The sequence below is a fragment of the Elephantulus edwardii genome, unplaced genomic scaffold (assembly GCF_000299155.1).
Source record: "Elephantulus edwardii isolate Elephantulus edwardi_28Jun2011 unplaced genomic scaffold, EleEdw1.0 scaffold00362, whole genome shotgun sequence".
Lineage (NCBI taxonomy): Eukaryota > Metazoa > Chordata > Mammalia > Macroscelidea > Macroscelididae > Elephantulus > Elephantulus edwardii.
This window is the reverse complement of record NW_006400112.1, coordinates 1,606,405-1,632,744: the sequence shown is the minus strand read 5'-3', so window position 1 is coordinate 1,632,744 and position 26,340 is coordinate 1,606,405. Positions and strand designations below refer to the sequence as shown.

The 26,340-nt window shown below is 42.2% G+C and overlaps 1 protein-coding gene across 1 annotated transcript in view; it reads right to left on the bottom strand.

The window, feature by feature from the left end:
- ALDH3A1 (aldehyde dehydrogenase 3 family, member A1) overlaps positions 1-23,002 on the bottom strand; it is a 62,328-nt gene extending 39,326 nt beyond the window's left edge. The window contains 9 exon segments of the mRNA XM_006902056.1: positions 16,433-16,584; positions 17,024-17,123; positions 17,508-17,674; positions 18,199-18,340; positions 18,861-18,978; positions 19,814-20,022; positions 20,310-20,395; positions 21,104-21,335; positions 22,841-23,002. Of these exon segments, the coding sequence (XP_006902118.1) occupies positions 16,433-16,584; positions 17,024-17,123; positions 17,508-17,674; positions 18,199-18,340; positions 18,861-18,978; positions 19,814-20,022; positions 20,310-20,395; positions 21,104-21,335; positions 22,841-23,002 (1,368 nt within the window).
- Between the last annotated feature and the right edge of the window lie 3,338 nt (positions 23,003-26,340).

The window sequence follows — 26,340 nt, the reverse complement described above, 5'->3', positions numbered from 1 at the left end:
ACCAGCAGCCAGGAAATAAAAAAACGTATTGTGATGGGAAAGTCTGCGGTTAGGGACCTCCCTAAAGTACTCAAGAGCAACGGTGTCTGGCACAGGCCATGGTCTTTGCAATCACTTGTTATGTATCAGAGAGCTGGATAATGACTAGGGAGGATAGAAGGAGAATTGATGCCTTTGAGCTGTGGTGCTGGAGAAGAGTATTGAATGTACCTTGGACTGTCAAGAAAACAAACAGATTCATCCTAGAGTGGGTTAAACCAGGCTACTCCTTGGAGGCAAGGATTCTGGGGCTTCGTCTAACATACTTTGGACATGTTGTAAGGAGAGACAGGTCTTTGGAGAGGGACATCATGCTGGGTAGGGTGGAGGGACGGCGCAGGAGGGGAAAACCCTCTATGAGGTGGATTGATTCAGTGACTGGGGTAATCGGGATGGTTGTGTTAGAGGCAATGTGACTGGCACAGGATAGAGCAGGGTTTAGGGCTGTTGTACATGGGGTCGCTATGAGTCACAAACGACTCGACGGCACATAACAACAACAACAACAACATTCCACTTCTTGGACTATACCTGAGAACTGAGGCACAAACAGATTTGTACACCAGTGTTCGTAACAGCATTATTCATCATTACAAGAACATGGAAACACCCTAAATGTCCAATCACAAGTTAATAGATTGAAAAAGTATGGTACATTCACACAACGGAATACTATGTAGCATGCAGAAGCATGCTTTGTAAATTATTGCCTAACTTAGGAGGGACTGGAGAGCCTCATGCTGAGTGAATTAACTCAATCCCATAAGGATAAATATTGTATAAAACCGTTATTGTAGAATAAGTATAAGGATCCAGGAGAGGTGAGAAAGGCTGGAAGCAGAGGGATGTGAATGTACTGGGGGCAGGGGAGATCAATCACTGGGTTGTACAATTTGATGGCTTGGTGGGTGAGGGAAGTTGAAAGAATTTGTTCAAATTTGTATTCAAATTTTGTAAATAATCTAGTAGGGAAATTTCATATGAATGAAACATATGGTAAAGGGTATTACTATATGAAAACCTTTTTGAAGGCAGAACGGTGTTTGAGACCAATTTGAAAGTCCTCTAAAAGACCTGGCTCAACATTAGCTGTTTGGTGAGATTGGTGAGCTATAGAGTGGAAAGCTGATTTGCTAAGGGAAATGAGGTGATGTGATAAGGCTTCCTATTTGGAAAAACCTTTTGGTAGGCAGCATGGCGCTGGAGACCAGTTTGAAAGTCATCTAAAGGAGCTTGTTCTACACAAGCTCTTGGCTGAGATTGGTGAGCTGTAGGGTGGAATGTTGATTCGCTATGGGAAGTAAGGCAATGTGATAAGGCCTCCTATTTAAAAACTGGTTTTAGTAGGCAGCATGGTGCTAGAGACCAGTTTGAAAGTTATCTAAAGGAGTTGGTTCTACAGTAGCTATTGGCTTGGCTTGGTGATCTGTATGGTGGAATGTTGATTTGCTAAGGCTAGTGAGGCAATGTGAAAACGACTCCTATTTAAAAAAACCACTTTCTGTTGGCAGCATGGCGCTGGAAACCAGTTTGAAAACCATTGACAGGGAGGGGCTGGTTCTACAGAAGCTTTTGGCAGGGTTTGTTGAGCTGTAGGCTGGAATGTTGATTCACTAGGGGAAGAGAAGCAATGTGATGAGGCCTCCTATTTTAAAACCCATTATCATCCAAGGGATAAATGCATGAGGGTCTTGTGTAAATTGTTTTTTTTTCCAAACATTATTGTAAGTGGTATAGTTGCACAGAGGTAACTTGTGGTTTCTGTGATCCTAAACACTCTGACACTGATGTTCCAAATGCAATAATGGTTACCCATGGTCAACAGTGTTTGTTGGAGCTTCCCAATTAAAACAAGCTTGGAAGCAGAACTGTCATCCACTTTTGAAATGGCTTGTCTTTGGAAACTCTATGAACAGTGTTCAGGTCTTTCGTTCATAGCATCACTATTAATCGTCTACGACTCTATGGCACTTAACTACAATAACAACAACATAGAAAGAGATACGTTGGCCTAGACAGAAAGTTATGCTACTAAGCTCAAGGTGGGTGGTTTTAATCTGCCACACTTAGGCCTTGTTTAAATTGGTGTTTTTCAAACATTCTTCTAAGTGGTATAGCACTGGTCTGTGCTGTGCTGTACAGAGGTAACTTGTGGTTGCTGTGATGCTAAACACTGTGACACTGATGTGCCAAATGTGATAATGGCTGCCCATGTTGGACAGTGTTTGGTGGAGCTTCCCAATTAAAACAATCCTGGAAGCAGGAGTGGCATCCACTTCCAAAATGGCTTGCCTCTGGAAATTCTATGAACAGTATTCTGGTCTTTCATTCATAGGGTTGCTATGAGTTGTCTACGACTCGACGACACTTAGCAACAACAACAAGTATATATAAATTTTATGTTTATAACATGTTGCTACCATGTTGATACCCTGATTTGGAATAAATTCATTGGTAACTCTCCAGCAGGTTTTCAAAATCAGGAAATTGTACAGGAAGAGAGTGTTCATTTTTCTCCTAGGAAGGGGCTGGTGGATTCAAACCTTTTGCAACTGGCAGCACAACTTTTTATTACTAAGTCACTATGCTGCTGCTGTTGTTGGGTGCTGCTGAGCATGACTCATAGTGACTCTATGCAAAACAACCCTATCCCTGTCCTGTGCTGTGCCATCTTCACCATCTCTGACACACCTGAGGCCATTGTTGTACCGTGCCAATCCATCTTGTTGCATAGTGTACTTATTAGAGCTGTGGTGCCTCAGTAAGGAATTGCAGATTATTAAGAGTTATGTTTAAACCATATTATAGTCTATCAAGGGAGCTCAAGTAACCTTCTGGGTAAGGAGTTGAGCTGTCAATGCAAAGGCAAATGGTTCCAATTCATCTGCTGCCCTTTGCAAGAAAAAATGGGCAGTCTCTTTCTGTGCAATTTATGGTTGAAAACCTGCTAGAGTGTTAGCTATGAGTCTATTTCCACCAGATGGCAATGAGCTGTGATTTCCCCCCCCCCTTACTTTAGTATGTGTGCAAGAGCCTTATGAAAAATTTGGAAATATTAATAGAAGTACAAAAATATGACACTGATATGAAGTGAATGCATACTGTTGAAAAAAGGTATCAATAGACTTATAAATGTAGGGTTGATTCAAAACTTCAATTTGTAAAAACCACAGTATTTATGAAGCATGGTAAAATGGTCTATCCTGTATATATTTTGGTTATTAAAATATGACAGCTATAAAAGAACCACAAGATGTTCTTGGTGATGTTGAGGGATGGCTCTGGTAGTCTATTGGTAAAAAGTTGTGCTCCCAAATCAGAGTTATATGGTTCAAACATAATATTAAAAAGTAAATATATATATATACACAAAAAAAAAGAACTTGCAATACCTTTTACACATAGCCACTGTGGTTTCATTTCTTCCCCATGTATGTGTATGCAATTTCTTTTTTGACAATTCCTTCCTTTCTAACATCTTATTTAAAACCATAGTACATTTTGCTTAGTTTTTAATTTGTTATTGGTCTACAATTTGTTCTGTATATAGATTGAAAATATATAGAGATAGGAAACATCCCTGGCATATACCCTTCACAATTTTGGAACATGCAGTGTTTCCTTGCTCTCTTCTAATTGCTTCCTGGTGCAAATATAGGTTTTGTATTTGCACAATCAAGTGCTCCGGGATTCCCATGCTTCTCAGATTTAGCCAGTTTGTTATGATCCACACAGTCAAATGCCTTTGCAAAATCAATGAAACACAGATATTCCATTGATGCTCTCTGCTTTCAGAGAAGATTCATCTAACCTGAGCTATAATATCCCTAGTACCATGGCCTCTTCTAAATCCAGTCTCCGCATCTGGTAGTTCTCTGTTGATGTGCTGTTCAAGTAATTTTTGGATAATTTTCATCAGGATCTTGCTTGCATGTGATATTAATGGTAATGTTCGATAATTCCAAACTCTGTAAGGTCACCTTTCTTTGGAATGGAAACAAATATAGATCTCTTACACAAAGTTGGCCAGGTGGTTGTCCTCCAGATTTCTTGGCACAACCTGGCGAGCATGTCTAGGGCAACATCTGTTTATTGAAATGTGTCGATTTGTATGCCATCAATTCCTGAGGCCTTGTATTTTTTACAATTCCATCAGTACATCTTGAAGTCCTTCCTTTATCACCACGGGTTCTTGCTCATACATTGTTTCATGAGATTGTTCTTCTGTTCTTTTTGGTACACTGACTCTGTATACTCATTCTATCTTCTTTTTTGTGTGTGAGAAAAATTTATATTTAGAATTAGCCAGCTGGACTCAGTTTGATGATCCCTATTTGATTGACAACATCCAAAGCATCATAGTCAGGAGCAAGTTGAACATTGGCCTTCTTCTCTCCATCAGGCCTAATCAAAGTGTTGACCTTAGCCACATCAATGTCATAGAGCTTCTTTATAGCTTGCTTGGTTTGGTGCTTCTTGGCCTTGACATCCACAAGGAACACAAGTGTGTTGTTATCTTCTGTCTTCTTCATGGCTGACTCGGTGGTCAGGGGAAATTTGATGATGGCATAGTGGTCAAGCTTGTTTCTCCTGGGGCACTCTTCTGGGGGTATTTGGTCTGCCTTTGGAGTCTCAGCAACTTAGGCTGCCGGAAGGTGGGTGATGTGTGGATCTTCTTTTTTTTTTTTACTGTGGATGCCCTTCAGGACTGCCTTCTTGGCCTTTAATGCCCTTGCTTTGTCTTCAGTTTTGGGAGGGGCAGGGGCTTCCTTCTTCACTTTCAACGCCATCTTTATAGAAAGCTCATTCTATCTTCTTTTAATGCTTCCTGAATCATTTAATATTGTGCTCTAAGCATCATTAAGTATATCACCTGGAGGCTTGAATTTGTGCTTCCATTCCTCTAGCTTAAGAAATGCTGAGAGAGTTCAGCTCTTTTGATTTTCCAACTCTAGCTCTGTGCGCATTTCATTATAATACTTTGCTTTGTCTGCCCACACTGCTCTTTGTTCAGCTCCTTAATTTCTCGATTTCTTCCCTTTGCTTTGGCTTCTTGGCACTCTAGTGCAATCAATATTCAGAGTATTGTCTGACATCCTTCTTTGTCTTTTCTTCCCCCTCTGTCTTTGTAATGACCTTTTGCATTCTTCATGGATGATGTTTTTTTATATACTCCCACAGCTCACCTGGTCTTCACTCATTAGTGTTCAAGGCCTCAAATCTGTTTCTGACATGGTTCTGAAATCTACATGCAGAACAGATCATCCGAAAGCCTAGACTCTATGAGGTGGAATGTGGCATCAGGATTGGAAGAAGATTAATCAACAACCTGCATTATATAGATGACACAACCTTGCTTGCTGAAAATTTGAAGGACTCGAGTCACTTGCTGCAGAAGGTCAAATATTACAGCCTTCAATATGGGTGAAGCTCAACATCAAGAAAACAAAGATTTTCACTACTGGGCCAATTGGCAGCATCATGACAGACAATGAAGAGATTGAGATGGTTAACAGCTTCAGTTGGCTTAGCTCCACAATCAACATTCTTGGTACCAGCATCCAGGAAATCAAAAGACAAATTGCATTGGGAAAGTCTGCTATTAGGGACACCTCCAGAGTCCTGAAGATTGAGGATGTTAGTCTGGAAACTAAGATGTACTTGATCCAGGCCATCTTCACAATTACTTGCTATGCATCCAAAGGCTGGACAATGACTGGGGATAACAGAAAGAGAATTGATGTCTTTGAGCTGTGGTGTTGGAGAAGAGTATTGAATATACCATGGATCACTAGCAGAACAAACAGGTTTCTCCTGGAGAGACTGACATCAAGGAGCTCCTTGGAGGCAAAGTTTCTGAAGCTGTCTGACATATTTTGGGCATATTGCAAGGAGGGACCAGTTTTGGAGAGGGATATCATGCTTGGGAGAGTGGAGGGACAGCACAAGAAAGGAAGATCCTCAATGAGATGGATTGACTCAGTGACTAGGGTAATAGGGATAGGTGTGTCAGAGACAATAAGGTTGGTTCGATATAGAGCAGGGTATAGAGCTGTTGTACATAGGGTTGCTATGAGTCTCAGGTAACTCGACAGCACATAATCACACAACATTGGTTGTATTGATTATTCATATACATCATGTTTTCTATATGTACTTTGAGTTTTATGATGTGATAATTGGTATGTTGGTGTACCATCGAGTCAGAACAGATCCATACATAGCTAACTCACCAGTGGCTTTTCAGAGCCTTTTAATCTCACAGGAAGAGATGTGTTTTATACACTTAATTATCTGGATGACAGTCCTGATGGGAACGTGAGAGAAGTTTTTGGGGTTGTGTTTTGATGTGTGTTATTGCTCTTTCCCCCCAAGAGCGGGTGTCTTTGAGCCTTTGCATAGGGTGAAAGTCTGCTCAAAGCTGTGGCATTAAAACCCCAAATGAATATTTCTTGAATGATAGAGCAATCTTCTGTCAATTTGATGAACTGAACAACTTGGTGTTGCTGTGACGCTGCACACTGTTGCATAGTCTTGACAAATACAATTATGTTTTACCCATTATGCACGGTGTTAGGATGAACTTCCAGAATGATTTATTCTGGGAAGCAGGGAGGGCATCCACTTCCTAAACTAGATGCCTCTGGAAACTCTACAAACTTTCTAAACTCTATAAATGTACAGAAATTATGTTAGTTATAGAACAGAGTTCAGGTCTTCTGTGCAAAACTTACTATCAGTCGTATTCGACTTGATGACACTTAATATTCTTCCACTTTATACATCACTCTTTGTCAATGTGCAGTATGAAGTAACCTGGGTTTGCTGTGATGCTGAATCTTGTACCGTTGGGATATCAAATACCAGAATGGTTTTCCAATGTGGATAGTGTTTGATGGAGCTCCCAGTTGTAAAACAGGTTTGGAAGCAGGAACCATATTCACTTCCTAAACCACATGCCTCTGGAAACTTTATGAACTTGGAGAAATGACAATACTTATGGAAAGGCATTAAGTCTTTTGTTCATAGAGTTGCTATGAGTCATGCTCAACTCAACGGCAATCAACAACAAGAAGTCAGTTGACCAGGTAGTAGTCCTCCAGATTTCTTGACACAACCTGGTAAGCAGGACAGCATCTGTTTGTTGAAAGAAGTAAATTAATATGCCATCAACTCCTAAGACTTTGTTTTTTGCCAATTCCTTCAGAGCAACTTGAACTTCCTCTCTCATCATCATTGCCTCTTGATTATATGTTGTTTCATGAAATTCTTCTGTGTCAGCCAATTCTTTTTGGTACAATGTCTCTGTGTATTCTTTCCATCTTTCATCTTTTTAATGCTTCCTGGATCATTTAATATTCTGCCAACACCCTAAAAAACCCTCTGAAATTCTAAAAATTACGGCAGAAATAAATGAAATACGAAACAGAAAAACCATTGAAACCATCAACAAAACTAGGAGCTGGGTTTTTTTAAAGGCCAATAAAATCAACAAACCAATAGAGAAACTAAGAAAGGAAAAGATACAAATAATTTGAATAAGAGATTAAATGGGCAATGTCACAAGAGACTCAATAAAATAAAAAGGTTAACGTTGAAGTATTATGAAAAATTATACTCAAACAAAAAAAAGAGAGGAAATGTACAAATACTTAGAAATCACAACCTACCTAAACCAACACCAGCCAAAATTCAATACCTGACCAGATCCATTTCAAAAGATGAAATGGAAAAGGTAATAAAACAACTTCCCGCAAAAAAAAGTCTTGGACCAGATGGCTTTAAAAGTTCATTTTATCAAAGAGTGAGAGATGATCTGTCACCAATTCTACATCAACTATTTAGAAAATAGAAAAAGATGGATTCTCTCAGATTCATTCTAGGAAGCAAACATATCCTTCATACCAAAGCCAGGTAAAGACACCACCAAAATAGAAAACTACAGGGCAATATCTCTCATGAACATAGATGGAAAAATAATGAATAAAATACTGGCCAATAGAATCCAATGATACATCAAAGAAGTAATTCACCATGACCAAGTGGGATTCTTAACAGGTATACAGGGATGGTTCAACATAAGGAAAACATTAATGTAATTCATCACATTAACAAAGCAAAGAACAAGAACCACATGATCCTATCAATTGATGCATAAAAGGCCTTTGACAAAATCTAACACACTTTCCTGATTGAAACATTCAATAAAATAGAATTAGAGGGGAATTTCTTCAACATAGTAAAAAGTATTTTTGCAAACCCAAGAGCCAACATTGTTCTCAATAGAGAAAGCCTAAAGGCATTCCCTTTAAGAACAGGGACTAGGCAAGGATGCCCACTATCACCTCTTTTATTCAATATTGTATTGGAAGTCTTAGCAATAGCAATAAGACAAGAGAAGGGAATAAAAGATTTCCAAATTGGCAAAGAGGAGGTAAAATTATATCTCTATGCAGATGATAAGATAGTATACTTAGAAATCCCTAAAGACTCAGCAAGAAAACTATTGGACACAGTGGACCAATTCAGCAAAGTTGCAGGATACAAGATCAACATACAGAACCAGCAATTCCACTAGAATATGTACCCCAAAGAGACCATGACTGATATCCAAGCAGATGTACTCACACCCATGTTTATCATGGCTTTTTTTCACAATAGCAAGGAGTTGGAAACAACCTAAATGCCCATTAACAAATGAATGGATAGAGAAGCTGTGGTATATTCACACAATGCAATACTACGCTGCATTGAAAAACAAGGAACTCATGCAATATTATTCCCAATAGGTGACCCTGGAGGACATTAAGTTGAATGAAGTATCTCAGTCAAAAAAGGACAAATACTGTATGGTGCCACTGTTGTAAAACAGGATTGACCTCTGGGTAGGGGAGAGACTGAGAACTATAGGTTCAATAATGTATACTGCATTGAAACAGATGAGGTAGAAAACTGTTTTAAAGGGATATGTGATTAGGTGTTTTGTCATGACAGGAGTCCAGAGCGAAGGCTGCACAGTGGAGTGGACCTGAGGAGAGGGATTGTAAAACAATTAAAGAATTTTTATATTACTTTTCCAGGAAGGTAGTGGGGAGGATTTGGAGGGGAGAAAAGTGCAAAAATGAATGAATGGAAATAAAAAATAAAAGATCAACATATAAATATCATGGATTTCTCTACAGTGACAAAGAGAATAAAGAGCCAGAGCTCAGAAAAACAATACCACTCACAACAGCTAATCACAAGATTAAATACTTGGGAGTAAATTTAACTAGAAGCACGGAGGATCTATTCAAAGAAAATTACAAAACATTACTACAAGAAACAAAAAGAGACCTGGAGAAGTGGAAGAATATCACTTGCTCATGGATAGGAAGACTCAATATTGTGAAAATGGCAATACTATCAAAGGCAATTTACATATTTAATGCAATCCCAATCCCATTCCTCAATGAGATGGAAAAGGCAATCTCCAGTTTCATTTGGAATGGAAAGAAGCCCCGAATAAGCAAAGCACTCCTTAAAAAGAAAAGAAAGGTAGGAGTCATCTCACTCCCTGATTTCAAATCCTACCACACTGCTGTGGTGGTTAAGATAACATGGTACCGGTAAAATGACAGACATATAGATGAATGGAATAGAATTGAGAACCCAGAAATCAGCCCATCTATCTATGGTCACTGTTGGAGGGAGTGTAAAATGGTGCAACCACTGTGGAAGGCAGCATGGCACTTTCTCAAAAAGTTGCAAATAGACATACCATTTGACCCAACAATTCCACTACTGGGAATATACCCCAAAGAGACCATAACTGCCACCCAAGCAGATATATGCACAACCATGTTTATCATGGCTTTGTTCACAATAATAGCAAGGAGTTGGGAACAACCTAAGTGCCCATCAACAAATGAAGGAATAGAGAAGTTGTGGTATATTCACACAATGGAATACTATGCTGCATTGAAAAACAAGGAACTCATGCAATATTACTCACAATGGGTGATCCTGAAGGACATTAAGCTAAGTGAAGTATCTCAGCCAAAAGGGACAAATACTGCATGGTGCCACTGTTGCAAAACAGGACTGATACTGGCACTGGGGGGAGACTGAGAAAGATGGGTTTAATAATGTATACTGCATTGAAACAGATGAGGGAGAAAACTGTTTAAAAAGAATATGTCATTAGGTATTTTTGTCATGACAGGAGTCCAGAGTGAAGGCTGCATAGTGGAGTGGACCTCGGGGCAGGGACTATAAAACAATGAAAGAATTTTTCTTTTACTTTTCCAAGAGGATAGTGTACTACCGGGAGGTTTGGAGGGGAGAAAAGTGCAACAATGAAATCCAAAGTCTTTGTAAATTCTCATTAAAATTAATAATAAATTAAAAACAAAAATAATATAACATAAAAAAGGGAATATAATAATGTATACTGCATTGAAACAAAGGAGGGAGAAAACTGTTTAAAAAAGATATATGATTAGGTATTCGTGTCATGACAGGAGTCCAGAACGAAAGCTGCCTAATGGAGTGGACTTGGCAGGAAGGATTGTATTACAATGAAAGAATTTTTCTTTTACTTTTCAAAAAGAGGCACAAAGGGGGGGTGGGGTGGAGCGGTGTGTAGGAAGAAAAGTTCAACAATGAATGAACAGAAATCCAAAGTCTCTGTAAACTTTGATTAAAATTAACAACGAAAAATAAATTTATCTGTTGAAACATGTAAAAAAAGAAATGCTATTGTTATGCACACCCATATTTATCGCAGTGTAGTTCACAATAGCAAAGAGTTGGAAACAACCTAAATGTCCATCAACAAATGAATGGATAGAGAAGCTATGGTATAGTCACACAATGGAATACTATGCTGCAGTGAAAAACAAGGAACTTATGAAATATTCAAAATGGATGACCCTAGCAGACATTATGCTGAGTGAAATATCTCAGTCACAAAGCTGCAAATACTGCATAGTGCCACTGTTGTAAAACACGATTGTTATAGGGGTTGGGGTGGGGGGAGACTGAGAAAGATTGGGTAAATTATGTATACTGCATTGAAACAGATGAGAGAGAGGACTGTTTAAAAGGTATATATGATTAGACATTATTGTCATGATATGAGTACAGAACAAAGGTTGCATAGTGGAGTGGACTTGGGGGGAGGAATTGTACAACAATGAAAGAATTATTCCTTTACTTTTCAAAGAGAGGAATGAACTGGAGGAGAGAGGTGGGCAGGGAGAAAAGTGCAATAATGAATGAATGGAAATCCAGAATCTCTGTAAATTTTCATCAAAATTAATAATAACTAAGATTTTTTTTAAAAAAAAATAGAAAACTATGGGTCAATATCTCTCATAAACATTGATGTAAAAATCCTGAATAAAATCTTGCCAAATAGAATTCAATGATACATCAAAAAAATAATTCACCATAACCAAGTGGGATTCATAACAAGTATGCAAAGATAGTTCAATATAAGAAAAACAATCAACATAATTAACCACATTAACAAAATAAAGAACAAGAACCACACGATCCTGTCAATTGATACAGTAAAGGCCTTTGACAAAATCCAACACGCTTTCCTGATTAAAACACTCAACAAAATAGGATTAGAGGGGAATTTCTTCAACATAGTAAAAAGTATACATGCAAGCCTAAGAGCCGACGTTGTTCTCAATGGAGAGAGATTAAAGGCATTCCTCTTGAGAACAGGAACTAGGCAAGGATGCCTACTATCACCTCTCCTATTCAATATGGTATTGGAAGTCTTAGCAATAGCAATAAGGTCAGAGAAGGAAATAAGAAGTATCCAAATTGGCATAGAGGAGGTAAAATTATCTCTCTATGCAGATGATATGACAGTATACTTAGAAAACCCTAAAGACTCAGCTAGAAAACTACTAGACATAGTTGACCAATTGAGCAAAGTGGCAGGATACACGATCAACATACAAAAATCAATTGGGTTTCTCTACAGTGACAAAGAGAATACAGAACTGGAGCTAAGAAAAACAAATCCTTCACAATTGCTAATCACAAGATTACATACTTGGGAGTAAATCTAACCAGAAGCATAAAGGATCTTTTAAAAGAAAATTAGAAAACATTACTACAGAAACAAAAGGAGACCTAGAGAAGTGGAAGAATATCCCTTGTTCATGGATAGGAAGACTCAATATAGTGAAAATGACAATAGTACCAAAGGCAATTTACACATTCAATGCAATTCCAATACAAATACCAATTCCATTCTTCAATGAGATGGAAAAGGCAGTTTGCAATTTCATTTGGAATGGAAAGAGGCCCCAAATAAGCAAAGCACTCCTTAAAAAGAGAAGCAAGGTACTTCACTGCCATGGTGGTCAAGACAGCATGGTACTGGTACAATGACAGACATATTGAATAGAGAATCCAGAAATCAGCCCATCTACCTATGGTCAACTCATTTTTGACAAGGAGATGAAATCAGGCAAGTGGGGAAATGACAGCCTTTTAACAAATGGTGCTGGCAAATTTGGAAAATATCTATAAAAACTCAAGCAAGATCCACACCTCATTCCATACATGAAAACCAACTCAAAGTGGATCATGGACCTAGGACTAAAACCAAGGACTATAAACTTCATTAAAGAAAAGCTTGGAAGAACTACAACTAGGATAGGATAAAATAGATGAATGAAACCTTCTAAGAACCAAATTCCTATGCACATCCAAAAACTTCTCCAACAGGGTAAAAAGGGAAGCCACAGACTGGGAAAAAATATTTATTTGATAATGATATGTAAGATAAGGGACTTATGTCTAGAATGTATAAACTACTCAAGCACTACAAGATAAAGGTAAATAACCCATAAATAATGGGCACAGTTTGTGAACAGACACTTCACCAAAGAAGACATTCAGACGGTCAACAAATAGCATGAAAAAATGTTCAAAATTCCTAGCTCTATGAGAGATGCAAATTTAAAAAAACCTATGAGATATAATCTAATTCCAGTAAGAATAGCAAAATTTAAGAGAACAGAAAGCAACAAATGCTGGGGAGGTTGTGAAGAAACTGGAACCCTTATTCACTGTTGGTGGGAGTGTAAAATGTTGCAACAACCATGGAAGGTTGTATAGGCTTTCTCAAAAAATTGCAAATACAAATACCATTTGACCCAGCAATTCCACTACTGGGAATATACCCCAAAGAAACTGTAACTGCCACCCAAGCAGATATATGCACACCCATATTTATTGTTGCTTTGTTCATCATAGCAAAGAGTTGGAAACAACCCAAGTGCCCATCAGCAAACAAATGGATAGAGAAGCTTTGGCATATTCACACAATGGAATACTATGCTGCATTGAAAAACAAGGAACTCATGAAATATTGTACAAAATGGGTGACCCTGAAGAACATTATGCTGAGTGAAATATCTCAGTCACAAAAGGACAAATATTGCATACTGTTGTAAAATGGGACTGACATTAGGTTGAGGGAAGACTGAGAAAGGGGATAAATAATGCATACTGCATTGAAACAGTTGAAGCAGAGAATTGTTTAAAAGTTATATTAGGTAATATTATCATGACAGGAGTCCAGAATGAAAGCTGCATAGTGCAGTGCACTTTGGGGGAGGAATTGTATAACAATGAAAGAACTGGCTTTGACAAGCACTGTGGCATTTGGACAAGAACAAACTGGGAGGAGGGTAGAGAGAATAGTGTAACAATGAATGAGTGGAAGCCCAAAATCTCTGTAAATGTTTATGAAAATTAATAAAATATAATTATAGAAAAAAAATAATGATAATAAAAAATAAAAAAAAAAGTTAAACACAGAATTACCATCTGACCTGGCCATTCCACACCTAGGAATATATGCAAATGATCTGGAAGCAGGAATTCAGACACTAGCTCACTGAGGTGTGCATTATACACAATAGCCAGATGGTGGAAGGCCAACTGTACATCAGTAGAAGAGATAAACAAACAACACACACACACCACAGACTAAGTAGCTATGATAGTATGGTGAATGCTACACAGATGAACACTGACAGCACTAAGTCATATTAAATCAGACACAAAAAGACAAAGACAAATATTATATGATCCTGCCACTTACATGACACAACCCAGAGGAGGCAAATGCTGAGAAGAAAGGTATTAGCGACTAGTGGGGGGAAGGGAGAAGGGAATATGCTTAAAGGGTAACAGTTTCAAGATGGTGAAAAATCAGAAATGGACAATGGTGATTGTTGCTTACCACGATAAATGTAATTAATGTCACTAAATTATCCCTTGTGAAAATGGATGACATGGTATATATATAAAGATAATATATTCTATATATTAATAAGTCTAAACAATTATAAAAATTACTACCAGTGTTAATTACTAGCAGTGTTATTAACATTTAGCCATAGTTCAAAGATACGTAAAAACTTTGTACACATACTTTCAAATAAACTTGGGAATATTATTAGTAAAAAAAAAAAAACCCTAAAACAAACCCTAATGACTGCTCAGTTTGAATATGGAGAACATTGATGTATTAATCCATGACACAATACATTTTTATTCTCTTCTGAAAGGACAGACATAGGTAACGCTTTCCAGTAAGTCAACAGCTTGATGCATTCTGTACTCTGACTAGCAATGGAGTGTTACAACAAATTCATCAGAATTCAGCATTTTCTAATCTGAGATTTTGCATCTCCTCTTAAAAAATAAATCGCGTCTTTTTAGGAAATGATAAAAAAAAAAAGAGAAGAGCAAATTGGAGGGGGAGGGGTGGGTATGGAGAAAAGTGCAACGATGAATGAATGGAAATCCAAAGTCTCTGTAAACGTTCATTAAAATTAATTTAAAAAATGAATAATAGGATGTGTGGAGTAAATGATGTGTTTAACAGGAATATTGGTATTTTGTATTGGTGTCCACCCTATGCCGTCATCTCATCTAAAATTGTTTATGATTCTAGATGATTGTTTTGTTGGCTGTCTTTAAGTTGAACCCTATGCAACAAAACAGGATCAAAGGATAGTTTTAACTAAATTAACTAATTTTCAAAAATAGATCATCAGGTATGTCTTCCTTTTATCAAATGGCCTACTACTCATAGCAACCCTATGAGCAAAAGATTGAAACATTGCCCTTTTACGTGTCATCCACACTTCATTTTGAAGCCCTTTTACAGTCTCTGTGTCAGTTCATCTTGTTGAGGCTCTTCTCTTTTTCTGACTCTCAACCTTCTCCAGCATAATTTCTTTTTTCCAAGGACTGATCTCATTTGAAAATTTGGCCAAAGTATGTGAGATGAATTTTCATCATTCTTGCCTCTAAAGAGTACCCTAGTTGCACTTTCTCCAAGACAGACTTATTTGATATTCAGTCCAACACCACAATTCAAAGGCATCAATTATTCTTCGGCCATGCTTATTAATTGTCTAACTTTGAAATGCATATGCAGCAATTGAAAATACCATGGCTTGGGTCACAGCTTAGGCCCCAAACTAGCATCTTTGCTCTTTAGCACCTTCAAGAGGTTTTTGACAGTAGATTTTCTCAATGCAGCATGCCATTTGATTTCTAAACTACTGTCACCATGGGTACTGATTATGGATCTAAATGAGATGAAATCCATGACAACTTCAGGGTTAATTTTCCTCCATCTATCATGATGCTACCTGTTGGTCTAGTGTTGAAGATATTTTTTGTTTTCTTAATATTGAGGGGTAATCCATAGGGGTTTTTTGGGGGGGTATACGCTAGACATTGGACTTTGGCTCAACAATTGTTTTCTGTCTCCCTAAAAGGTGAGTTCCACAGTCCCACTTCCTGCCTTAGACGTCAAATACAATTTGATCTCTGGCCTCTGAGCCACTTGTCATCAGGCTCACCCTTTGTAGCCACTTCTCCTCTGCCAAGGGAGAAAACATCACCCAATGTCATTGCTTCTTATTTTGAGGACCTTGTGGCTAATGGGAAGCTTTGGAGAGGGGTTCCCTGGCTTGTCAATCAAACCAGGTAGGGCAGTTAGTTAGTACAGGTATGCAGAACTTCAGAAGAAGTACACTCACACATTAACCCACTGGTTAGAAATACTTTATTAGTAAAGGGGACAGGGACTTGGAGAAGGCAGGTCTAGAGCCTCCCTTCGGTCCTTGGTAGTAGAGGTCAGGAGCATCAGGGTGCATACATGGATTGGTAGGAAACAAGAGGCTGAGTCATTAGGAATTTCCCCTGCACTACTGGGAAGCAACAAGGAGAAGCTGAAGTGCACAGCTAGCCAGGTAACAGGTAACAGCTCTAATGATGGCTCATCTGTGAGGAAGGACAAGGAGAGGGCAGTGAACATGAAGCAAGGTCCTCCCCTAGCTGTAACAGTGGCTCCCACAATCATCACCCCATCTCTCACCTTGGATGGGCTTGGTGGGTATCTGGCTTTCTGCGCCTCATCATTCAACAGAGACCTCACCAGGCAAGAGCGGCGGTGGGAGAAGGTCTCGAAGCTCTTCTTGCCATGGTAGGATCCCATGCCACTGTGCCCTGCAGAAGGAATAGGTGAATGCCCAGAAGACCTGAAGACTTCCTCCAGATCACAATCCTGTCCACGAGGCCCTACTCAGAGCCTAACCACTGCAACTCAGCTACAACCTTCACATGACCCTTGTCTTGGCTACTTCAGTTGACTAATCCTCCAGGAAGACCCCAGGGTGTTTATGTAAAGACAATAGGCAGTACTGCCCTCCTAAGGCCTCCATGAGGTGGACCTAAAGCACTCGGTGATGTTTCAGGTCCTTGTTGAAGTTTTGAGGTTGAATGTGCCAGAGTTCTAAACATAAGAAGACTGTGGGTGACTTTGACAGCCCCCCTGCATTATTCCAGCTCCTCCTACACACCTCAGATGAGGTTTCCCTAATCCTAGAGAGCTGTCCCAGAACACCTAGAGGCAGCAGGCAAGGAGGGGACTCAATCACAGACTCACCCACACCCCCAAAGGGCAGCGAGTGCACAGTGATATGGACGATGACATCATTGGCAGTCACCCCACCGCTAGAAGTCTCTGCAATCATCTTCTTAATTACCTGCAACACAGATGCCAGATACTGGGCTTTGCCCTTGGTTTCCTGCTCAGGACTCCCAGGGATTCAGCTCCTCCATGGCTAGTGAACCCTGGAGCACTGAGACCACAGTCACCTGCTCCTCTCACATGTTTTAATCTCAGCACAGGGAGCAAATGACAATAATAGCAGCTTACTGACTATGCACAGAATGCAATGTCTTATCTATATAAGACACTTTCACACAAAACACCTCCCTCCATGCTCACTTCAGCCTCTGAGGTGAGTAGTATTATCCTGACTCACAAACAGATAAAAAAGACCAAGAGATTCTCCCTGGTCACACAAACTGAGTGATATGCTGGCATGTGGCCCTGGATCCTAGCCCCGGAGGAGCCCCAGGCCCACCTGGTTGTTGCGGGAGAATACATAGAGAGCCAGGGGCTTTTCACGATGGTTGACAAATTGGATGGCTTCATCCAGACTACCCACACACACAATGGGCAACACTGGTCCGAATATCTCTTCCTGCATCACTGGAGACTGGGGATCCACATCTATGAGGATGGTTGGGGCTGAGGTAAGACAAACAACATCAGTTGGCTGCAAACTCATCAGCCTACCAGGAAGTCCAAGATCTACTTATCACTCTCAGTCTACAGAGACAGAAATCATGACTCCTCAACAGGAACCACACCAGCATGGTGTGAAACTAGCATGGTGAACCACACCAGCATGGGGGAAACTAGAAAAACTGTGTCCAGGAGAGCAGGAGGACCCAAATACTACACCACTCCAGTCTGCTTGGCAAATTAGGAACCCAAAGGACCCAGGCTCATGCCCCAACAGGCCCAGGCTCTGAACCCCCATGGTGGCACCAAGGAAGCAGGTGCTCCCTTGCTGTGGGCTTTGTGGAGAGAGGAGCCTCTGAGCCTGAGGAGGTACTTTCAGAGGTTGTGATCAGCTATTGCCTACAGGAGCCCCAGGCCTCCTCAAGGTCACTGTCTGCTTGCCAGTGAGGATATTCACTTGCTACAAACTTGCCAAGGACCTGGCAGCTCGACTAGTGGGGCAGAGCTCCCCGGAGCAAAGGACCTACCTATGTAGTGGGCAGCCGCATCCCCGGTGCCACCATGGGCAACTTTCTGGCCCTCTATCAAACCCATGACCCTTTGGAAGTGGCGGGAGTTGATGATCCTCCCATAGTCACTGGACTTCTGGGCGTCTTCCCCATAGAATTCCTACTGGGAGGAGGAACACTAGTGATACATACCCACATGCACATCGGCTGCCATCAAGTCCAACCTGTCTCCTGGCAACCCCGGAGGACAGAATAAGCAGTAGATTGTTTTGACATTTCAGTTAGCAGTTATGCTCTTTAACCACAGCACCAAGCTGTGCAAGCTGCCTTCTAATTATGCTTGGACAAACTGCACTGATCTCTATCTCCATCATCTCTATCTTTATTATCTCTCATCTATCTATCTATCTATCTATCTATCTATCTATCTATCTATCTATCTCCTCTATCTTTCATCTATCAAGAAACACACTCAAATGTCAGCAGCAATTCCTTACAGGAGGCAGGATTCTAGATGGAACACTTTTTACTTTACATCGTTTATATAACTGTTACTTTTTCAAATTATCCACAGAAATGTGTATTACACTTGTGCTCACAAAACAAACTTTTTTTTTTAAGTCCTGAAAGTTGACAATGGTACAGCCTCCCCTCCCAGTGCCGTACTGGCACACACTCACTTTCAAGCACTTTTTGAGCTTTTCCACAATTTGGCCTTGGATAGTGGGGTGACACAGGATATAGTCCGGGGCCACACAAGTCTGGCCACTGTTCATGAACTTCCCCCAGGTGATGCGCCTGTGAAAACCCCAGATCAGATGTTATCCTATGAGCAAATTCTCCCAGGGCAGTCATCACATTCTGTTTGCTTAAGTTCAAGGCACCAGGCCCCTGGTCAACAAGCCTTACAACCCTGACCAAGGAAGACCCCCTGTGTGGCAGGGAGCAATTCACAGGCTTTCCTGTGGCTGGAGTTCAGAAGTAAATCACTAGGATTTTCAAAGTGAGGACTTCCTGGGTGGACTTGAACCTCCAGTTTTTTAGTCCACAGCCAACCATTTGTACCACTAAGTGCTCCAACAGGAGCTCTGCTCTGAGGATTCCATAATGATGGACTTTCAGACATGGAGCCAAGCCCCAAGCATCCTTTGAGCCTTCTGGTGTCCTATCAGATTTTTCTTTCTTTTCCCCCTTTTTTTTGTGTAGGCAAATCTGGAGGTGCCTGGGTAACAGCTTTTATGCCTCTTCAGTCCCTATCTCAGACCCTGTGCAGTCAAGTGTTGGCCATCTCCTGCTGAAGGTCTCATGTGATGTAGGAATCTGAGCAATGTTGGCCCTCATGCTCTCCTATCTACCTGCTCCATAACAGAAGGCTAGATTCTGTAACCTGCAGCCTTGCTTATTTGTCAATGGCCCAAGCCTGCTTTTCCTCTAGTCATTAAAGGGCCTTAGCTTGACCCAAGTGATACCTACTCAGCAGGTACTCAAGGCTCAGCACTCAGCCCAGCCCTCCTCTTGCAGGAAACCTTCCCAGAACAGGAAACCTCTCCATGAGCATGAGAGGACATAGGTGTTACTCAGAGCTGAGCACAACACAGGAGGCGAGTGGGGACTACTGCAGCAAAGCCCTCACCTGCAGGCAATGTCCAGGTCACAGTCCTTGTCCACATAGCATGGGCTCTTTCCGCCCAGCTCTAGTGTCACAGGGGTCAAGTGCTTGGCAGCCGCCGCCATAACAATCTTCCCCACACCTGTGCTACCTGTGTACAAGATGTGGTCAAATCTTTCCTTGAGCAGCTCTGTGGTCTCAGGGACACCTCCATTGATCACTGGATACAGATCCTTCAGTACAAAGAAAGAAAAGGGTCAGAAGACAGTGTAGTTCCTCCTCACCCCTGCACACTTAGACAGTCCTACAGTCCAGGTCCAGGTCACTACTGGCAAGAAAAACCTCCCCCTCACAGCTCAGAGGCTGTCCCTAGCGTTCATCCCAATGGGAGAAAGCAGCTTTTTTCTAGGGCTGTCCTTGCCCTGACCCCGTTGCCCCCTGCTGTAGGAAGTTACTTGTTCTTAGCTTCTGCAATCCTACCTCTAACATGCGTATAACTGAACCCTGGAAAGCAATTCACCTTGTCCAGGTACCGAGGGATGATGGTGCCCAGCAGGCTTGCAACATTCTCACTCAGTTCCGAGGGCTTGAGAACCACAGCATTCCCTGCAGAGCACAGAGTCATGGCCAAGCCCCCTCCTCCAAGCCTCTACCACTTCCAGTGCCCAAACCTGGGTCTCCTCTCCATATTCTGCATCCTCAGTGAAGGACTCAAGGGTGACTCATTCCCAGGCTCATAGGGGGACACTTAGTCCACATACATGACTCCACAGAACCAGTTGTCCCTTATAGTTTTGCAGAGGAAGAAAAGAGAAAGGAGAGAGAAGAGCTTGGTGTTTGTTTGGGAGAGCAGAGCAAGAACCAGTTGCTGTGACTTGATTCTTACTCATGACAGCCCGTGTGTGCCCAAGCAGAATTGTATTTCACAACAGTTTCAACAGCTGTGATTTCGAGGAAGTAGATCAGCAGGTCTTTTTTTCAAGCTGCATCTGGGTAGATTCACCCTACCAGCTTTTCAGTTAGAAGTGAAGCACTTACCTGGTGGTACCACCCATGGAACCCCTTATAAATACCCAGTGAGAGCAGGCCTTGCTTTCAAACACACAGATAAGGAGAGGCACACAGGAAGTGCTCGTTAGGACTTGGGCGCTAAGAGGTTCCATAGTTTATTTCTCTTAGACCTTGGGAGGGAAAGTATCTTTTAAATTGTTATCTGACTCCAGGCTCTCTTCTGGAAGACTGAACCCCTGTCTCCCTTCAATTTTGGATGTGAAAGTCCCAAAATGTCCCCTCCCCAGGGCAGGATCCTGGCACCTGCAGCAACGGCGCCCACCATGGGCTGGATGGTCAAGTTGAAGGGATAGTTCCAGGTGCCGATGATAAGGACCACGCCCAGAGGTTCTGAGTGGATGTAGGACTCGTCCTGCTGGGTCTTAGAAGTCTTCTCCACAGGTTCATCCTCGGCCCACTTGGGGAGATTCTTGATCATGTAATCAATCTCCTCCAGGACATATACCACCTCTTCATAATAGCTATTCCATTCATTCTGTGGGAGAGAGCTCTATATGAACTTTCTGGTTAAAGTGGAGGTTGTGCAGGTTGGGGGGTACAAGGGTTTGTTTAAACTTGACTGTGGGTCCTGGACCCTTGAACAAGCTACTTGATTTCTCTTCTTCCCAAGTTCCCAATTTACAAAATTGAAGCATGCGCTTCACTCTGGTTCTGTTGGCAGGGTCCTGTGGGTACAGCTGGTCCTGTATGCCCAACTAGCCCAGGGCAAGTCACAGAAGGCACCACTGAACAGAACTGAGGGTTAGACAGAGGGAGGGTGGGTCTGTGGTGGGCCTCATTTCTGCCAGCGCTGAGGACTCAGGTAGGTTTGAATATATTTGGTTAAAGGTACACAAAAAGACTACCCACAGGGTAGGGAGCAGTAAATGGCATGGCACTTGGGACCAGGTCATCCTAACAAGTGAACACCAAAGTCTGTTCTAGAATAACACTTGTACCTCACCCAAAGCCCCAAGAAGCACTCTGGAAAGAAGCGGATGGAGGAGAGAGGCTGCGAGGAGAGTTAGGACACAGTCCAGGAAACACTGTGTCCAGGTGGCTGAGGAAGGAAGGAGGGCCTGCGCTGGCTGGAGGCCTGGCAGATTGGAACTCAAGGCTTCCAGGAGTTGGGGAGATGCCAGTGCTGGGGTGAGAAGGAGAAGAGGGGAGGGAGAGCAATCCACAACAAGACCACTTTCCTCCAGTTTGGCTAGATAGAAGTTGTAGTCAGTAGAGTGAATTTGGGTTTGGGTTTTAAGAGGAAAAGCCTTGAGAAATTAGAAACAAACAAAATATAGGAGCAAAGGGTTGGTGGTAGAACCCCAGAGGAAGAGAAAGGTGGGCTCTAAGCTCTGAGTTCCAAAAATAGGGCTTCATCCCTGGTTGAAGGTAGGATAGAAAAGGAGGCCAGTCCTGAGAAGGAAGGTGAGCCCTGTGAACTTAGCAACACCAGGTTTTTCTCAAGGAGCCCTCAGGGACCCAGGAAGTTTGAAGGAAGTGGAGACAGAAGAAGGCCATCATAGAGGGTGGACACTGGTTTTGCAGGATGACAGGCCCGTCGCTGTTTCCCCTGGGTGGAGAACCAGGAGTTCCTGCAGGAAGCCAGGGAGCGAAGTCTGGAGCATCAAGTCAGCACAAGATGGTTAAAACCACTGGACGCAAGTCTCAGGGAAGTGAAACCGGCAAAGAAAGGTAGGCAGACCAAAGAGAGGCCCTAGCTGTGGAAATGGGATGCCTCTGGGCCTGTGAAAGGTAAAAGGGCCACGGGCAAAGGACAGGCAAGGCGTGGGAAGGGCTGCAAACCTATTCCCAGTTACTCGGAGTCGCCTCTGAGCCTTTGAGAGCTGCACTTGCCCACCTTTAGTGATGGAGAGGTCAGGGCTAAAGGTCTATTTCTGACTATAGTCAGGCCCCTTCCTCCCTTTTACACGTAACGCCTGCAGACCCCCACCCTGCGCGATTTTGGCGAGCGAAGGGAAACGGCCTTTGGGGGGGAAGCACCTTACTGAGGTCCGCGGCCAATGCCCCCGCGATGTCCTTTTCACAGTCCTTGATCATACGCCGTAGCGCCTCCAGCTGCTGCACACGGAACTGCAAGGGGCGCGTCCTGCCGGAGCTGAAGGCGGCCCTGGCCCGCTTCACTGCTTCGCTGACTTTGCTCATGGTGCCTGGGGGGATTTGGAGAGAGCAGCGGCTGACAGCAGGGAGAGAAGGCGGGCCTGGCCCCACATCCATCGTTGGGACCACTCGTAGGCCCACTGACTCCCCTTTTCTGTCTCCAACTCCCTACTTCAGATACTGTCACTTTGCTGGGTGTTCTGATAACTTTCTGAGCAGGTGACAGATTCACCGTAAGTCCAATTGCCAAAGACTATTTTCTGCAGCGAGCTGTCCTCTCTCAGGTTCCCCTCAACCTCCTCCACTCTGTCACAGATCACAGTGAACCCCAAAGCACTGGGCAGCAGAATCTCAGCCCTTTCCAAAGTGGTGAGGATCTTTGTTTTCATCTTCTGTGGTGTTTGGCATATTTTAAATTGAGAATATATTTTTTTAAATGTTTGTACAAATTACAAAAGGGGCCTCAAAGCAGAGCAAGTCTTCCATGTTCCTCAGTGGCTGGGCTCCCCTCCACAAAGCTAGCTGCTGGGCTGGGTCCCACACCTCCCTTCCTATCTCTTCTGGAGAACTTGCCACTCACATGGCTATAACCATTCTGGAAAAAACAGATATTGTAAGTGTATTTGGAGGCTATAAAGCCACAGGAAAAGATTATGTATCTTTCTGCCAGACAGGTGCTACCTTTAGGAATACCCTACAGACTACATCACCAGAGCTCCCTTTACTTGTGTGTGTAGAATCCTGTTTCCAGTTCCTACTAGAGCTTCCCCTTCCCTGGGGGCCAACTCTACCCCAGCTCCAGGGCCTTTCACACCGGCAGGGGTAATCCTCTCCCCACAATCTGACAGCTTGTCCAAGAGCCTGAAAACTGCTGACCAGGACGACAAACCCCTTCCCCTAAGAAAGATCCCTTTCCTCCTTGAGCCTCTGGCCACCAAGCAGAGCAACTTGAGCAGCCCATTTGCCTAAGCCTCTCTGTTGTTGTTGTTGTTGTAGTTAATGTTGTTAGGTGCGAGTATGACTCATAGTGACACCATGAACAACAGATCTGAACCCTGCCCTATCTGTGCCATCCTCCCAGCCACGATGATACTATCTCTCCTTCCTAACAATCATGGAACTTGTGAAGAAGTAAAACATTTACCTGGGCTAGCAACACCCTGAAGCAGCTCTGGGTTCTTTCTCAGAGCTTCTTTAGCCCCGTTCTGCCTCACTATCTGGCACCCATTCCCTTCACCTACATAGCTTTCACTCCCAGGCACCTAGCTGCTTCACTTCCACCACTTCCTTGATTCTAACTTTGCCCAGGAAGAAGGAACGATTAGGAATCTAGTTAGCAAATGGGAAAGCCAGCCTGCCAAAAATGTACTGTTCCATCTTTGTTTCATAGTCAGCAAGTAGCACAATTAAGATTTAAACTTGATCTATCTTATGCCTGTAGTGACTCAGCTCCACTGCTTTCTTTACTTTCCACTGCTTGACTTGGTATGATTGTGTATCACAGCTTCTCTGTGGACTGTCCTTTCTGTCCCTGGATCCAAGACCCTTGTGCTCCTGTATCAGAGATGCTTAGAGGCCCCCTGCACTAAGTCCCTTGATGCAGGAGGATGGAGGACTCCCACTTACTCCTATTTAGAGAGAAAACAGAACCCAGGGCCAGAGGGTTACCTTTGACACTGCTTTTCCCAGTGGCTTGAGCTCCAGGAGTGAGCAAGCAGAAGGAGGAGATGTATTTATGGACACTCCTTCATGCACTCTCAGCCCTTGAAGACTCTGCCCAGGAAGTTTGCGTGACAAAGCAGAAAATGGTATTCAAATGTGGGGAGTAGCATAATCCAAACATCTGCTCCTTACAAGCCTCCGCTTTGGGGATTAGAACTTTAATTGTCTACTTTGTTCTGTCTTGAAATGCAGGAATGTAGTCATGAAATTTGGACAGGGCTCACCACATCCAATTTTCGAAAGGAAACTCTGTGTTTGCTATGGGCGTGGGGGCACTGATTGGTTCCACTTGGCATGGATGTTTTCCAGCTTTTCAAGGGGCACAACCCAGATCTATGCTCCAGATTAGCTGGGTTACATAAACTCAGCAGCAGATGAAGTGCAAGTCACAGTGAACAAGCAATAGCTGCCCCATCTACCAACAGGTCACTGCCTGGAATTTTCCCTCAGCCCCCAATGTGCTGATACTGGAGTTCCACCAGGCAAGAATCCAGAGGCTGGGCTTCATTGAGGCCTACTGACACATGATTGTTGAACAACTGGGAAGAAGGCCAAGAACTAATGAGAGTAGTCATGGGCCTCTTTTCTTGTGATCACTCTGGATACCAAGAAATGCTCAGGAAAGAAGCTGTAAAGCCACTGCCATTCCTGTGTACTGTGATGTTCAGCCAAGAGGTGCAATATCTTCCACTGTCTCTGGAAATAAATACAGAGCGTCTTCATCTGATGTCTCCAACAAGGTGCCTACTGACACCCCCAGTTGTCAGCATTCTTCCCATTTCATTCTGAGAACAGGACAAGATCCCCACCAGGGCCTGCATGTCAGTGGCAGATGCCTTCTTGCCCTCTCAGTCCCCTCTCCACCAGAACACCTCTTCTCTGTGCACCCAGATACACCACCCTCTAGCGTCTTCCTTTAGTTTCTTTTTCTCCAGATCACTCATTGTCTTCTTGACACACCATTTGTTTCTTTGTTTTGCTTGCTGTCACTGATAACTTAAGCTTCACAATGGCAGCATCATTTATTTGCTCACTACTGTACCCCAACACTTTGGATAATGTCCCGTACATAGTCTGTGTTCAAGAAATATTTGTTGGAGTTTGGCAGATGTTATTCTACAAATCCATCTACATGTGTTGTAAATGCATACATGTTCATAGTAGATCAAACAGGGGGACAATTATAAAATTTTCTTAGTCAAAACAAAATACTTTTAAGGAATGAATTCCTGAGTCTGGGAGTTCAGGATCATAGACTTAAAAGAGACAATCAAGGATAATTGACATAACATAATCCATGAAGACCAAATATTACTTTGATGGATAATGACTTGAGCCTTAAAAGCTTGTGAGTCACTTCTTCAACAAATGGTTCTGGAAAAACTGGACTGCTACCAGCAGAAAGCTAAAACAGGATCCATATCTCACACTATACACAAAAATCAACACAAGTGGATCAGAGACTTGGGAGTAAAGTTCATAACAGACAAACTGGGATCAAGCTTTGAAGGCCTAGTTTACAGTATAAAGAGACTGCCAAATACGGCTAGAGATACACAATCTGAGGAGCATAAAATTGATACATGGGACCTTCTAAAGATTAAATTCCCGTGCACATAAGAAACTTTTACCAACAGGGTGTAAAGAAAACCCACTGACTG